Source organism: Zonotrichia leucophrys, unplaced genomic scaffold (genome assembly GCF_028769735.1).
Source record: "Zonotrichia leucophrys gambelii isolate GWCS_2022_RI unplaced genomic scaffold, RI_Zleu_2.0 Scaffold_194_90597, whole genome shotgun sequence".
NCBI classification, from domain to species: Eukaryota; Metazoa; Chordata; class Aves; order Passeriformes; family Passerellidae; genus Zonotrichia; species Zonotrichia leucophrys.
In genome coordinates this window covers 70,554-87,539 of record NW_026992399.1, presented here as the reverse complement: position 1 = coordinate 87,539, position 16,986 = coordinate 70,554, and the positions used below count along the sequence as shown (strand labels likewise).

General features: G+C 48.2%; 1 protein-coding gene across 1 annotated transcript; it reads left to right on the top strand.

Moving 5' to 3' along the window:
* Window positions 1-6,868: 6,868 nt before the first annotated feature.
* Window positions 6,869-7,420, top strand: LOC135461146 (olfactory receptor 14J1-like; the record flags this gene model as incomplete). Its single annotated transcript, XM_064738132.1, has 1 exon — window positions 6,869-7,420. A coding segment is annotated over one exon (552 nt), but the record flags the coding sequence as incomplete, so codon positions are not given.
* Window positions 7,421-16,986: the final 9,566 nt, after the last annotated feature.

The window sequence follows — 16,986 nt, the reverse complement described above, 5'->3', positions numbered from 1 at the left end:
AAACCTGTGCTAGTGTTGGGACTGAAATCCAAAAGGCTGGACTTGACATTCCTACAACCAAACTCCAAGGATACAACAAAGATCCAAGGCTGAGACATCAACTCTTCAAAGAAGACAACCTCATCACTGGACTCTGACTGTGGTTCGAGCTTTTCAGCTTTTCCCTCAATCTTTTAATTTAATCACAGATTCTGCTAATGTTGCTAATGTAGTTAAGAGAATAGAAGGTTCAATTTTAAAGGATGTTAGTGATGAAATTTTACATCGTTGGCTTTCATGTCTTTTTACAACTTTGCAATATAGAACTAATCCATATTTTGTTTCTCACATTAGGGCGTTCATGTTTCCAGGGACACGTTCTCTGGTGCAATTTTTGCTTTCCTTCACACAGGTGAAACCAGCAGTCATGCCTGTCATCATTTCCTGCAAGCTTTTGCTTCATTGGGTGTACCCCAAGAAGTAAAAACTGACAACAGTCCCATATACATATCTCAACAATTGGCCACATTTTTAAATGAATGGGGTGTTCAGCACATCTTTGGTATTCCCCACTCTCCCACAAGCCAAGCAATCATTGAAAGGACACATCAAACCCTAAAACGCATATTAGATCAACAGAGAGGGAGAATGGAGATCACCCCACAGATGAGACTGAACAAGGCTCTGTATGTTTTTAATTTTCTAAATAGTTCAAGTACAGAACCTGATCCACCAATCTTTAGACACTTTTCAAATAACACACAGGCAAAACTGAAAGAAAATCCTCCTGTTCTAATTAGAAACCCTGAACCTGGACAGATGGAAGGTCTGTTTCGATTAATAACGTGGGACAAAGGGTATGCTTCTGTCTCCACAGGTGCTGGAATTAAGTGGGTCCCTGCCAAAAACGTCAAACCATATCGCACTTCAGAACCTGCATTTGAGCCCAGAACGGAGGAAGCAAGTACGCAGATGTGAGCCGAATCAAAGGATCCCAGGTCTTGCCTGACGCTCCTTGTGCCTGACGTTCTTTGTGCATTGGTGGAACCCATGAACTCTGATTTTGTATCAATGTTATTTATTAGTATGCCAATTGAATGCTGAATGTTTGTCTAACAGAGCTATTTTTTGGCAAAAGCTTAGGTTATTGTTTTTGTGTAGAAGGAATTCTGCCAAAACTTAGTTCATGAAAGAGATGGAGCAAATTCAAATGGTATGCTTGTATTGCTGGATTTTAATTGTTTTTTGTCGTGTAGATTTGCCTGTGGAACAACTGAAAACAAATGTTTGGGTGACCTTAGCCAAGGCTGCCGGATCGGATACTATATGTTTGTCTAATTCGGAACCAGAATGGCCTTTTTCAACCTGTTTGGTTGGTGTGCCAGTGAAAGAGTTGCCTTTGGTCAAAAAACAATCCAATGGTAGGCCAGGTGGAATTGACAATGGAAACAATCCCTCTTTCAATTGGAATATTTGGTCGAAAAAACTTCTCAGGGCAGCATCTGAACCTCAAGAATTGGAAATCCTTGGTTCTTTGAACATGGATTTTTGTTTTACTTTCACAACTCGTGCCTGGCAAAAGGGTGATCCCCCAAAGTACAGTATTACCCCTCATTATTTTGCATATAAGAATTTGAGTTTTTGGTGTAATGTTTCGAACAGTTGAGATGTGCTTCCGGAGACGGATCAATATTCACGGCAATTGCCGAAAGGGTATTGGTTCATTTGCAGAGACAGGGCTTGGCAAGGCATTCCAGCTCACCTTGAAGGTGGCCCTTGTAGCATTGGTATGCTCACCATAATTGCCCCCACTGCCAAAGCCGTGATGAAAAAGAAACAAAGGAGAACGAGAGCTGTTCCTCATTACGATGAGAACTGTCAGAGTGATTTTATGCCTTGGAATACTGCCAGAAGGGTTTCAGCAGGTATATTTTTACCCCAATTGGCTTCAGCAGTGGCATTGACACAATTAGATAGAGTTGGATGCTGGCTGAGCAAACAACCAATGCCACATCCTCTGCAATCAGTGATATGTTAACCGATGTTGATAGGATTAGACATGCTACTCTTCAAAACAGAGCAGCCATTGATTTTCTTTTACTGGCACAAGGGCATGGTTGTGAGGAATTTGAAGGATTGTGTTGTATGAATTTGTCTGATCATTCTGAATCCATTCACAAAAGCATTCAAAAATTGAAGGATCTGACAGCTCAAATTAAAGAAGATGGAGGTTCCTGGCTGGATGATTTGTTTCAAAATTGGAGTTTTGCACCTTGGGTAAGGCAACTTTGCAAGATAGGTCTTTATGTATTAGGTGTTCTAATATTGATACTGATAGTGATGCCCTGTTTACTTTGTTGTGTACGGCAAATGATGAACAAAACAGTCCAAGAAGTTTTTGTCATACAAGCAGGAGAGTTAGGAAGTAGAAGCACAGAAAGTGTTCGAAATCTCACGAAAGCAGTAGACGAAGGTATAGAACTGGATGAAGGTTTTGAATTGAGACCCTGGAATCAACCAGAGTTTTTTGAACAATGACTTGTGACTATTGTCAAACGTGATTCATATCTCTTTTCAAGGATTGGGCCTTCACAGCATTAAGTCGCTGTGCTGTAATATAGCAATGCCTCGGTTTAGTGCAAATAGGTCTCCAGCAGATAATAAGCAGCAATTTTATAACAGAGCTATGAAACACAAGTAGTAAGCGACAAGAAAATTAAATTCAGTATTGTCTTCACTTTGAAATTAAGAGCAGTGATACTGAAGTCTTCATTAGCAGGGGACATGGTATACCACATGGAACATGTGGACCATTGTAAAAGATGTTAAATATATAAATAAATAAATACATTAAATTTAAAAATACATTTATAAATAAATAAATACAAACATTCCCAGATGTTCCAGGAGAGCCTCAGCCTCATGGTGTGGGAAGAAAACTTATCACGATGAGTCAGCAGAGTGGCTCTCTAGATGGCTTTGCAGAATGGCTGGTATTTCTGCCTAGTGGTACAGGGTTAATATTGGGGTGCAAGGAAGCAGCATTTTTGAATTTCACTAGGCTTAATATGGAATGTTTGGGGAAGAACCAAAGAAGGAAAAGGGAGGGGTCAAGGTGGTTTGGAGAGAAATAGACATAGGGAAATAGAGGAATAATACAATAAGTGGGGTCAGTCATGCTGACAGATGCTGACAAATGCTGATCAGTGGACTTGTAAGGCCCTGCCTTGCACCTGGTCCTTGCACTGTTCCACAGTACCGTTTCCTCATTATACTCAATGTGTATTTTCTGACTGCTCTGCAGAGCCAGTAGGATCTGGTGGAGTCAGATGAGAAACCTTTATGCACGCTTGTCTGTTTGTATGAACATGTCTGTATGAGGTACCTGAAAAGTTGTGTGTCCAAAGGCCAGATACAGTGTGGTCCATATGGTGTTGATAAAGGTACCCTTTATCATGGTATACCATGATAACATATCCTTTGGGGCTCAGTAACATTTTTGGAATGTCTTATGGATAGGCCTTAGTTACCCTTAATGACCCCTTTTTTCCTCTAAAAATACAAGTGATAACAGGGTAGTTATAATTTTACACATGCACTTCTTAAAACAGAAGCACCATAAGGCTACAGGACAGCTTCCCAGTTGTCCTTTTCAGTTATGTTTCAAGCTTCTACAATAATAGTTGTATTGAAAAACGCATGGATTCTAACTTGGCTACTTCCTGGAGTGCTATGGTCATGAATTCCAATGCCTAACATGATTCCTAATTATCTTTACCTTTGTATTAAATATTAGACACAAAGAAGGACTCCCTTGTATTCAGAAAGGCCAGTTTTATCAGAATGAAATCACCAAAGGATAGTATAGGGACTAATTATCCTATATTTTCAGAAAAAATGGGATGAGAATTTATGTTTTGGAGTTCTGTAGCCATCCATGTGGACAACATTTCAATATGCCAAGGTATGTGTCCAAAAGGAGGGGGACCTTTTCCCCACAGCCTGCAGGGACAGAGGCGCAGGGCAGGGACACCGTGGGACAGCCTGGGCTGCACAGGGCACAGGGATGGGCAGCAGCTGCAAGACAGCCCTGCCAGAGCCAACTTGGGCAGCACTTTGGCCATGGCTGCTGGGCCTGGGCCTGAGGCAGGAGCAGGAGACAAGTGACCCTTGTAGGGCTGGGGCCTCATTGCCTTCTTGTCCCTGCTCAGCAGCCTGGCAGGGGCCGCCCCATGCTCCTGCCCTTGCCATTGCACATCCCCACATGCCAGTGCCCATCCCAGGAAGAGCCCTGAGCAAGGAGGGAGGGACAGCATCTGCCTGGCCAGGGGCTGGGGCTCAGCTCTTGGACCATGGCATTACTCAAACACATCCAGGTTTGCTCAGCACCAGAGACACCTTTGCCTTGTTTGTCCCCAGCTGTCATCACTGCCTATAGTGTTCTGCTCTAACTGGAACCTGGGGACACTGTCTCATTAGTGTCACACAGTGGAACCCATTAAAACTTCAAGAAACTTCAGAGTTTCAATTTAATTTTGAGTTCTTGAGAAGTTTTTTGAAGACACTCTCAGGGACTGAGTTTGATGTAAACAACACCAAAGCCCCAAGAGGCTCATTAAGGTACTTGTTCTGTGTCTGTGCTGCTGAGCTTTAAAGGAACAGCTCTTCCCAGGACCAGCTCCTCTCCCAGCCCAGCAGGGCTGAGGGCTCTGCCTGCAGGCACTGAGGGGACAGGAGCCAGGCAGAGACAGGCTGAAGGCAATCAGGATTGGGAAGACATTGAGCTGAGACTTCACTTGGGGAAACATCTCCACAGTCCTCTATGCGGTGAGTTCTCTGTGGCACAGGAACAGGAGGAGGACGTGCTGCAGAGCGGGGCTGCCCTGGGCACAGTCAGAGGGACAGGGCAGGACGGCTCCTGCTGCCAGGGACGGCTGCAGGGGGTGAAGCCGGGGCTGCAGCCAGGGCTGCTCAGAGCTCCAGCTCAGGTCCAGCTCATTTCTGAGAAGACTTGTCATGAACTCATTCAGAGCAGGAGTTTCCTTCTTGGGTCTCTGCTTTCCTGAATCTGTGCTCCCACTATTCCCCGGCTCAACTTGGTGGCAATGGAAACTCAGCTGGGCAGGGCAGAGCAGGGGCTGAGGCTCTTAAACCATCACCCTGAGGATTCCTGGGCACCTCAGAAAGTGCCTGCACCTGCCCAGCCTCCAGACCCATGCAGCATCACCTTTCCATGGTGCCCAGGCTGGGGGAGCTGTTCTTTAATCCCTGCAGGGCCCAGCAGCTGCAGGGCAGCTGGGCTGGGCTGGGCCCTGGCAGCTCTGGCAGGGAAGGAGCCCGGGGCCACAGGAGCAGCTGGGGCTGGGACAGCTCCAGCAGCAGAGCCGTGGGCAAGGAGGGAGGGTGGCAGTGCTGAGGGAAGCCCTGCTGCAGGGCAGATGTGGCACATGCCGGGCCTGCCCTGCAGGGCACACACTGCCCTGAACAGCACAGCTCTTGTGTCCCCTCGCAGCCAGCACAGCCCTCAGCCCGGGGCCTCGGGGCCCTCAGTCCCTCCTGGGCTGGCAGAGCCCCAGAGATGAAGGGCATCTCTGCGGCCATGTGCCCATTCCCTGCTGACCAGGGCCTGAGGGCCACTGTCCTGCCCTGCTGCTGCCTGGCAGGGGCTGGGCAGGGCTGGCCAGGGAAAGGCTTTTCCTCAGGCCCAGCTCTCTCTCTTTCCTTTTCTTGCCCAGGTGCTGCTGGCATTGCTGAGGGGCTCTCTGGAATGGCAGTTCCAGCTGCAGGGCCAGGCCCAGCCCTTGGGCTCCTCCTGTGCAGGCTGAGCACAGCAATGAGGGGTCCCAGCTCCCTGTGCCCGTGCAGCTCAGGGCAGGGCAGCCTGGGAGACGGGCAATGAGCTCACTCTCCTGACTCTGGGAAAGGCAGGAGCCACTTTGTGTGCCAGGGATCCCTCTGCTCTCAGTAGTGTCTCCTGGCTGTCCAGGGTAACACGGGAGTGGATTTCAGAAAGGTGCAAGTGCAGGGCAGCTGGACCAGGAGAGAGAGACAGAGCAGCTCCCCTCAGTCTGCACTAAGCCTCAGACAATCCTCCTGCCTCTCTGGACTCTCTGTTCTCCACAGGTGCAGCAGAATCTCTCGTTCTGCCTCCTTCAATCCCCATCCATTCACCCAGGCAGCTCCTCTGCATTAGGGGAACAATCTCTAACCACATTGCAAAACCTGGACTGGACCCTGCCCTCACTGTTCCCCTGCACTGACTGGGAGTCTGGGCTGACTCCCTGGTGTCCTGCAGGCCAAAGTCCAGCTCCTCACACAACATTGGCAAGCAGCAATCAGGGCTCCAGCAGCAAAGGTGAAGGAAGATCTCCGAGACACAGACAAGGGAGAGATGTTCAGTGGCAGGAAATGGTTTATGAGAAAGGGCTTTGACTTTTCTGAGAGAAATCTCCCCCGAGTTGTCCCTGTCTTTCCTCCTTCTGTAGGTTGAAATGTTCAGACACAGAAAATGTCCAACAGCAGCTCCATCAGGCACTTCCTCCTGCTGGCATTGGCAGACACGCGGCAGCTGCAGCTCCTGCACTTCTGCCTCTTGCTGGGCATCTCCCTGGCTGCCCTCCTGGGCAACGGCCTCATCATCAGCGCCGTAGCCTGCAGCCACCACCTGCACATGCCCATGTTCTTCTTCCTGCTCAACCTGGCCCTCAGCGACCTGGGCTCCATCTGCACCACTGTCCCCAAAGCCATGCACAATTCCCTCTGGGACACCAGGAACATCTCCTACTCAGGATGTGCTGCTCAGCTATTTATGTATGTATTTTTCATTTCAGCAGAATTTTCCCTCCTGACCGTGATGTGCTACGACCGCTATGTGTCCATCTGCAAACCCCTGCACTACGGGACCCTCCTGGGCAGCAGAGCTTGTGCCCACATGGCAGCAGCTGCCTGGGCCAGTGCCTTTCTCTATGCTCTGCTGCAAACAGCCAATACATTTTCCCTGCCCCTGTGCAAGGGCAATGCCCTGGGCCAGTTCTTCTGTGAAATCCCACAGATCCTCAAGCTCTCCTGCTCACAGTCTACCTTCAGAAAAATTTGGATTTCATTGGTTGCTGTCTGTTTAGCTTCTGGCTGCTTTGTGTTCATTGTTTTCTCCTATGTGCAGATCTTCAGGGCTGTGCTGAGGATCCCCTCTGCGCAGGGACGGCACAAAGCCTTTTCCACCTGCCTCCCTCACCTGGCCGTGCTCTCCCTGTTTCTCAGCACTGGCTTTTTAGCCTACCTGAAGCCCCCCTCCATGTCCTTCCCATCCCTGGATCTGGCCCTGTCAGTTCTGTACTCAGTGGTGCCTCCAGCCCTGAACCCCCTCATCTACAGCCTGAGGAACGAGGAGCTCAAGGCTTCCATGAGGGCACTGTTGTCTGGACGCTTTCAGAAACATTAAACTATTGGCCCGTTTTTGACAATCACTTGTAGTAAATGTAATCTTCAATACTTCTTGTTAGTTTCATTTTGGAGGTTCTTTATCTGTGTTTTAATTAAAAATATTGTCTACAAAGTGATGTCATTGTTTGCGCCATTTCTCATTTTGTTTCCCATCTCCTTTACTGTGACCCACAGCCTGTTTCTATGAGGAGCTGTGCTCTCAGTGGCTGAAAAATGAACTAAAGGATCTCCCAGCAAAGTTTTCACCAGAGATGGCCTCTTGTTGCCTTCTCTGGAGCTGTAGCAGCAATGTCTGTGTGCAGAGCTGGGGGCAGATCAGTGCTGGCCCAGCAGCTGTGCCCAGCAGCAGCAGCACTTGGTGTTGCCAGTGCTGCTGCCGTGGCCCTGCCCCGCTGCCCTGGTGGCCCTGGTGTTGCTGTAGGGCCTGAGTGCTCTCGGGGCCGGGCACAGCCCTGGGGGTGGCAGTGCCGGGGCTGCAGCAGGGACAGGCCATGGTCACTGCTGGGGCAGCGCTGACACCTGAGCCCGGGGCCTGGGGGCTCCAGGCTCCTTGCCCAGGCTCTCTCAAGAACACACCCAGGCCAATGCTCAGCACAGAAACCCCTGTGAGCAGCCCCAGGCTGGCCGTGGGCAGGCTGGGGGCAAACAGCATGGCTGGGGCTCTGCAAGGGCCCTGGGGGAGATGGGAAGGAGCAGCAGAGCAGGGGCTGATCCATCCCCAGTGCGCTGGACAGCCCAGGGCAGCGTCCCAGAGTGTCATCATGGAGCTGCCAACAACATCCCCCCTCTGCAGCCCTGGCCTCTCCCCCAGCTCACACAGGTGCCCCATCCTTGCAGGCACAGACACGGCAGCACTGGCTCAGCAGCCCCTGTTTGCATTGCACACAGCAGGGGGAGCACCCCCATGCTGTTGGTGTGGGGACATGAACCTGAGGGAGCACAAATGCCATCAGCCCCTGGGGCCAGCAAGGGCTGGGGGACACCAGGGAAACCACTCAGGTTTGTCGTGGCCTCTGCAGTCAGCCAGAAAGTTTGTTCCCATCAGCTGGGAGTTTCCTGTCCCACTGCAGACGCTGTTGCAACTCCTCCAAGGGTGGTTCCAGAGAGTCACAGAATCAGCAAGGTTGGAAACGACCTTGGAGATCATCAAGTCAAACCTGTGCCCTGACACTGCCTTGTCTCCCTGAGCCTCCTCTTCTCCCGGATAAACAACCCCAGCTTCCTCAGCTGCTCTTCACAGGACTTGTGTTCCAGACCCCTCCCCAGCCTTGTTGCCCTTCTCTGGACACACTCCAGCCCCTCCATGGCCTTCCTAAATTGGGGGCCTAGAACTGGACACAGCACTCTAGGTGTGGCCTCACCAGTGCTGAGTGCAGGGGAAGAATCACTGCCCTGCTCCTGCTGGCCACACAATTCCTGATCCAGGCCAGGAGCCATTGGCCTTCTTACCCACCTGGGCACACTGCTGGGCTCATGTCCAGCCTGCTGTCCATCACTCCCTGCAGGTCCCTTTCTGCCTGGCTGCTGTCCAGCCACTCTGTCCCCAGCCTGTAGTGCTGCAGGACCCGACACTTGGACTTGTTAAACCTCACCTTGTTGGATTTGGGCCCTGGATCCAGCCTGTCCAGGTCCCTCTGCAGAGCCCTCCTACTCTCCAGCAGATCCCCACTCACACCCAGCTTGGTGTCATCTGCAGATTTGCTGATGCTGGACTCAGTCCCCTCATGCAGATCATCAATGCAGATATTGAAATCCTGGCTGGCTGGCTCTGATCCCTCGGCCATCCTGTGGGTGCCCTGGGATGGCACTCAATGTGATCTGTTCCATAACCTTGCTGGGCACCCAGGTCAGGCTGACAGGCCTGGAGTTTCCCAGATCCTCCTTCCAGCCCTGCTTGGGGATGGGCTCACACTGTCACCTCCAGTCCTCTGGCACCTCCCTGCTGAGCCAGCACTGATGGTAAATGATGGAGAGCAGATTGGGGAGCTCATCCACAGCTCCCTCATCCCCCTGGGATGGATTCCATCAGATCCTATACACCTGTGAGCATCTGAGTGGCTCAGCAGGTCCCCAGCTCCTTCCTCCTGGATTACAGGGGGCTGTTCTGCTCCCTGTGCCCATCCACCAGCTCAGGAGAACACATGTCCTGAGGACAACCTGTCTTATTCTTGAAAAATGAGGCAAAGAAGGAGTTAAGTACCTCAGCCTTTCCCTCATATTTGGTAACCCCATCTCCCCTAATAATGAATGGAGATTGTCCTTGTACCTCCTTTTGCCATTAATGTATTTATAGAAACATTTTTATTGTCCTTCACACTAGTGGCCTGGTTTAGTCTTTAGCTTTCACCTCTCTAATTTTCTTTCTGCATGACCTAGCAACATCCTTTAACATTTCCTGAGTTACCTGCCTCTCTGTCCAATTGTGATGCACCTTCTTTTTTGCCCCAAGTTCCTGCAAAATGCCCATCACATACAGAATGTCACCTGTTGGCTAAAGTACACCTCAGAGGAGGAAAATACAAGAGTCTATAAATTAAAAGAGGGAAAGCAAGCTAGGAAAGTAAAAGAAGAAGGAGAGGCTGGGAAGGCTAACAAAAACTGGGACCCCCTTGACCACTTACTTCCTCCTACCCTTGCAGTACCTCAAATCCTTCCTCCAATTCCTCCTACTCTCTCAGCTGTCATTCCTTTACCACCTCCTAACCCAGTTATACCTCCACCACCTTCCCCTCCACCCTCTCCTTACTCTGTTTACCCTTCACTACCGTTCCCTTACCTCTGCCATCTCATGCACCCCTTATTCACCAGCAAGTCCCTGCTCTGCCTCCCCACCACAAACAAGAAGCCAAACAACATCTCAGAATCTCCTGCCCAAGAGTGAAGTTTCCCATTCAGCCTCCACAGCTGATGTTGTAACACCCGGACCAAAGTGGCTAAAGTGGAAAAATTGTCCCCCCTCAGAGAAGTTCCCATGGGCTGGGTGGCCAGTGAGATTGGATTTGTAAACGCTCCCTTGACTGTGTCCGAAGTTAGAAATTTTAAGAAAGAATTGCGTAATTTAGTGGAAGACCCAGTAGGAATAGCAAATCAAATTGATCCATTTTTAGCCCTAACATTTATACATGGGGGGAATTGAACTCCATCTTTAATATCCTATTTTCCCCAGAAGAGACTCAATAAATAAGAACTGCCGGAATGAAAATTTGGGAGTGAGAAAACCAACCCGGGCCCCCAGGTGACCAAAAAATGCCTTCAGTGGAGCCTGACTGGGACCCTAATCAAGAAGAGGGGAGAAGGAATATGAGAGATTACAGGTCCCTGATGACCAGAGGGATAAAAGAATCAGTCCCTAGAGGGAGTAATACCAGGTTAGTGTTTGACGGCACCCAGGAAATAGACGAGACCCCAGCACCATGGCTTAATAGGCTAAAGCAAAACTTCCAGATTTACTCTAATGTTGACCCAGACAGCCCAGAAGGCCAATCTCGGGTTCCCTGTGGTCAGGGATGACCCCAAGAATCCTTTTTTTCCAGCCTGGTGTTTCAAAGAAGGAGTCTGAATTCTTTGGCTCTGGTTTCCAAGGTTGTTTATTGTTTCGTATCTATAACATTTTTTCTCTGGCCTGCCAAGATCTTTTCAGCAGGTCAGACAGAGGCACACTTCCTGCTCCTGGGCTGATGTCTGTTTTATACTATGAACTATGTGTACTTTATTTATCATTATTTTCCAATACCTAAAAGACACACAGCAGGGGTATTAATCCTTTCAGTATTACTCAAAACAAATGCACCTTTTATTGAGTGCCCACAGCAGATGCAACAGAAGAATTAGAAAGGAGATAAAGGACAGAGAGAGAGAAAGGAGGGTTGGGTAGGGGGGAATTGCTACCAACAGAGAGATGAAATCCTTGTGGTCAGGCCAATAGATCTGTCTGGTCATGTCGGGGAGAATCTCAAAGTATTTGGTTAACTCAGGGCTCTTTTGTAATCTGCCGCCGGGAGGGGAGCAGGACGGCACATGGAGGGCACAGTGGAGAATAAATCCATTGGGAACAGGTACAGACTGTCCAGTTCTGAACAGCACAAACCGGTGCCAGCAGTGAGCAGGGCCCGTTGTTTCAGGACTGGTTCCTATGGGGAACATCCCACTTCCTATGGCAGACATCCCACTCCAGTCAGGCCAGCACCTCTGGGTTAGAAGTTTAAGGGTTTCATCTCAGTCCTTGGGGAGGGCATCAATCTCCATCCTTGACGGCGGCTGTGAGGCAGATGTGGGATCTTTGGACCATCTCTCAAAGACTGACATCCCAAAGCATAAAAAATGTATGCATTTTCCCATAAAAATAAAATGTAATGAATAATAAATTATAATTATTTTTTCTAATGTATTTATAATAGTGTTATTCTATATTCGTACTACTGAGTTTTAATATTTATATTTATAATCCATACATTTTTAGCAAGCAAAAAATTTATTGGTCATTGGTTCTAAGTAACACAATTCCCTTCATTAATTCATTGACCAGTGTTGGCTATTGTTTTCTCCTTCATTATGCTAATTAGCTGTATTTTAAGTCCTTTTCTCATAATTTTTATCATTTTCACAGACAGGGTAAAAGAGGCCACTTTGGGGTCCATGGAGACATTTCTGGGGCGCATTTGGGGCAGTTTTGGGTCTGGGGAGGGAATTCAGAGAAAACTTGAGGGTCTGGAGGACACTTCGGGAGCTGGGTGGGCACTTGGAGGGGCACTCACGGATTCCGAGAGACAGTTCGGGGTCCGGGGCTGCACTTGGGGGTCCAGGGGGCCCTTGGAGGTCATAGAGGGGAAATTGGGACCCTTCGGGGCCCGGGTGGGCCCTTGGGGACGCAAACGGGGCTCTCGGTGTGGGGGGGTGAGGCGAATTGTAGGCGCGGTATCATACGGTTTAACGGGGCTGCGGAGCATCATGGGAGTTATGGGGGTAGCTGCAATGGCTCTCGGTGGAGCGCGGGGCATGACGGGAGATGAAGTCCCGGCTGAAATAGCGCTGAACAGGCGCCGCGGACCATGAAGGGAGCTGTAGTCCCAGAAGTAGCTCGAACACGCTGTTTGGGGGTTCAGGAAGGCACTTGGGAGACACTTTTGCGTCTGAGCCATGACTTGAGGCCCTCGGGGGAACGTAAACTGCTCGAGAGCCCTTGCTGGAAGCTCGGGGAGCTCCAAACGTGAAATAAACAGGGCCAGGAGATTTCTTCTCCTTTTTAATGCCTTTATTAAAAGTGATCAGCTCAGGATTGGGCGGCTCGGCAGGCTGCAGTCCCCGTCGCGTCTCCCAGGGCGACTCAGAGGAGGAGGATATGCGCAGCTCTGTCCACTAGGGGCAGAGCCAGGGGATCCAGTCCTCATGGGAGCCTTTAGGACGTGGTGTCCCCGTCAGATGTTGTCCTTTGGTGATTTTGTCCAGCTTGGTCCTGGCGTCGGGACGACTCTCTGCTTAGGGTGAGAGGGACTCCGCATCTCTGCAGGCTCAGCAATCGGCTCCTCATGTCCAGACACCACTTTAGTCTCTCAATTCTTATTTGGCTCGTTGTTTTTGGGGTTTTCTCGTTGCATTTTAGAGTCGAGGTCCCAAAGCCTGCTGGTCTTGGAGTCACTTTGCATAACCCCCCCCACCCTCTCAGGTGTCTTCCCTATGTTGGAAGAGAGCACAGCCTCGGGGAAGGGCCATCACCCCACTTCAGCTAGGCCTTTTACTAATACAAAAGAGGAGATAAGCTTCAATGACCTGTGATTACAATAACAAAGCACTAAGGAACCCTGGCAGAGACAGATCTGGCTGCGTCTCTGTAACTCTTTCTCACAAAAAAATATTAACCGAATTTTTGTTCATAACAGTCCCCCCTCTTTTTCTTTGATCGAGCTTAAGTTCTTAAGCTCGCATCAACTCACAATTTTTTGTTTTGAATCTACTATAAATCTCTTGTGCACTTTGGTAATCATGGTTACTTAACCTTGTTACTTTTCTTGGTTTCTTCAGGTTGGTTTATACAGCCGATACTGTTTTACTGAAACGGATAAATAAGCATAGTAAAAAGAGCAATCCTCCAAGTCTACACACAGTGAGAAAAACCATCTTTTCCCATACATATTTTATGAAAATCTCTAAGTTCTCCCACCCACTGGGATCAAGTGTAGGAGTTTGATCTTGATTATTTACACATGCCTATCTTTTTATTTCGTTTGAAATGTCCCTAATAATTGAATTCTTTATTTTTAATATTGCCTGGAGCCAGATGACTTTGTTCAACACAGATTTTGGGATCCAAACTTGGCTTTTACAATTTTAGATTTTCTCAATTTCTATTTCACTTTCCCGGTTTTGTTTAATTTCTCCCAAATCATTATATATAGGAACTCCCAAACTTGATCCAGTTTCTTTGGGTAATAAGAAAATTGGTTTTATCACCCTAGCATTGCAGTTGCCAGATGAGATCAAACTTAGGAGTTTAGAGCTCCCCTGAAATGTGTTCCAAAAGGGGTTTATCTCTTTTGTAGTACACTCATATAAATACTTGTAACAAACAATTTTTCTTACTATTTTCACCATTTCTTTGCTTTTTACTAGATCTGCTGAGCTTGTTTCAGCAGCATCACATTCAAAGCACAACCAGGCTACCTCTATAGGGCACTCTCCTAGGAGTGGCTGCCTAAAAGTGGCAGTATTCTGGGCTATCCAATACATTCTCTTATTTTTCTGATAAAGGACCAAGTGGGAGAGGTTAACACCATCAGGGTTAGAACTGATGTGGACTCTCGACAAGGAGCTCACTTCTTCCTCCTCATAGCGGGGTTGGTAGCATTCACTGCACAGCTCAGCTGGGCTTCCTAGAGCAACACCAGCAGTTAGAGCTATCAGTACTACCCTTCCCAAGAGTCCGGTATGGGTCATCTTGCACAGCCTGCCCACCCGGCCTTGCCTCTTGGGGAATTTTTTTCTGAGGAGAAGCTTCCAAGCTCTTTAGAGTCCCTTCTACCCGCTTCTCTGGTTAAGCCTCTCTTGGTCTGTTCCCTACAAATTTTAGTTTCCCCCCCCCAGGGGAGTGTTCTGTAGAGGATTAACCTGGAGTCTTTTAGAATTAAATTGGGGAACTTAAATCAGAATTACTTATTTACAGCCTTAAACTTTTTATCAACATAGTTTACACAGAACAGTTTTGAAGCATTTTAAGCAATGTTAGAACTCTGATACCAATTTTTCCTATACAGTTCAGTCTTTATGACTCTTCCTCCTGAGAGTCAACTTTAAATCAGAGTATACTCAGGTGAATTAACTTGTGATGTGGATGAATCCTTATCCAGTGCCCGGAGGTGAGTGGTGTGGACTCTGGCCCAATGCCAGAGGGAAAAACCTGGGAGTCTGGCCCAATGCCAGAAGGAGAAAGGGGTGGAGTCCGGTCCAATACCAGAGGGAGAATGGGGTGCAGTCCGGTCCAATGCCAGAATGCCAGAGGGAAAAAACCTGGTGTTGAATCTTGGTCCAATGCCAGGGGGAGAATGGGGTGCAGTCCGGTCCAATGCCAGAATGCCAGAGGGAAAAAACTGGTGTTGAATCCTGGTCCAGTGCCAGGGGGTGAGAGTGATGTGAGTCCAACCGTCTTAGTAATGAAGAATACCTGAAACGGGCTTTCAAATACAGGCATTAATGGTCTGCTGTTAATGATTTTATCAAAACTCAGCTTCTCTGTTTAAGGTTATTGGTAATTTCTCTTTTTCCTTAGCTTGTATGTTTCTCTCATCAACTTCTACATACTGTGTATTTTGCAAGGAGTTGTATTTCTCAGCTAACTTAACTCTCAAAGTACTTTTATTCTCCTATTCTTCTGTGTATTTAATTCACTGGTTTTCTGTTCTATTTTTCAATATCTTATTTATTTATCTCTTGCTTCTGTTTTTTACTTTCACTTACAGCTTAAATACTTCTTTCAACCCCTTACACTTAATTTTTAAATTTTTTTTCCTCACACCATTTTTCTACACAATACACTTCCCTCTAAGGAGATGTGGAAAACTTGTAATGCACAATCTACATTACTTCTATTCTAACTCGTCTATATTCACTCTCTCATTTCTCATTCACTTTCACACAATCCTTCACACCTTTAAGACACAAATTTATTGCTAGAAAATCACAGGTCCCTATAGCCACTCCCTCACCCTGGGGTTGGCCCACAGGTCTCAGTATCTCTGGGCCTCTTGGAAGGGCCCTGACTCTGGTTGCCTCTGGTGCACATTCACCTGTGAGGTTGCCGGCGTGTCACTCACGCTCTTACAGCTACGGCTCCCTCACCCATCTGAGGAGCACTAGTCTGGTTTGCAGGTCACACACACACACGCTTTGGTCACAGCCCCCACCCGCCCGGGGGACACAAGCCTGGTTTGCAGGTCACACACACACACAAACACACACACACACACACACACACACACACACACACTTCCACTTTCCCCTTCCCACCTGCTCAGGAAGTTGAGGCTGACTTTGCTTCTGACTCACTCTCACACACACAACAAGACAACAATAAGGTACCTTTTACTTTCACACCACTTATTATAAGTTAAGTCTTACTGGCTAGTTTTGGTGGTATTGGATATCTTTTCTACCTAGCTGTTTTTTTGTCTAACTTCAGATGTTACTTTGTTGAGACAGGACTTATCTGCTCCTGTATCAACCAAAAATTCTAATTCCTCATTTAGGGGTCCCACTTCAAAGTTTACCAAGGGCTCTTCTAGATGTTGCATCAGGTCCCCTAAAGTGTAAAGCCCCTGACTCTCTAATTGTCACTTTTAAGGATCTTCTCTAAATTATCTTGTTCCCTGGCTATTGCCGCATCGAGACTGAGCTTTCTACAAAACCTCCTGGTGTGTCCTGGCTCTCCACAGTAATAGCAATGTTGTTCTCTCAAAGGGACTTGAGGTGTCTCTATCCCTCTTGCGCCTGACAGTACAAGAGGCCTATCCTTGCCTTCTCCTGGTGGTGGACCCGCCCACCCTGCACTTTCTCTAGCTACAGCAACCATGATCTTAGCCTTGGCCTTTGCTTTTTCTTCCTCCCTCCTTAAATACACCTTCAATGCCTCTCTTAATAACTCATTTATGTCTTTCGCTTGCCACACTTCCATCTTTTCCAGTTTTCTCCGTATATCAGGCCAAGATTTGGTAACAAATTGGACTTGTAGTAGCACTTGACCTTCTGGGGTATCTGGGTCTATTCTAGAGTACAACCGGAAGTTCCGCTTTAGGCGGTTAAGCCAGGCAGCAGGAGCTTCTTCTTTCTCCTGTGTACCCTCAAATGCCAATTGGGTGTTAGTTCCTTTGGGAACTGACTCTTTGATCCCTCGTATTATCAAAGACCTATATTCCATCATGGCCTTCCTCCCCTCCTCCTGGTTAGGGTTCCAGCTGGGATCCATTAGTGGCAATTTCTGTTCACTGATGGCACTGGGGTCCTGGACGGTTATCTTTCTCCCAAATTCTTATGCCAGCCACCTAATCATCTGAACCTCTTCTGGGGAAAATAATATAC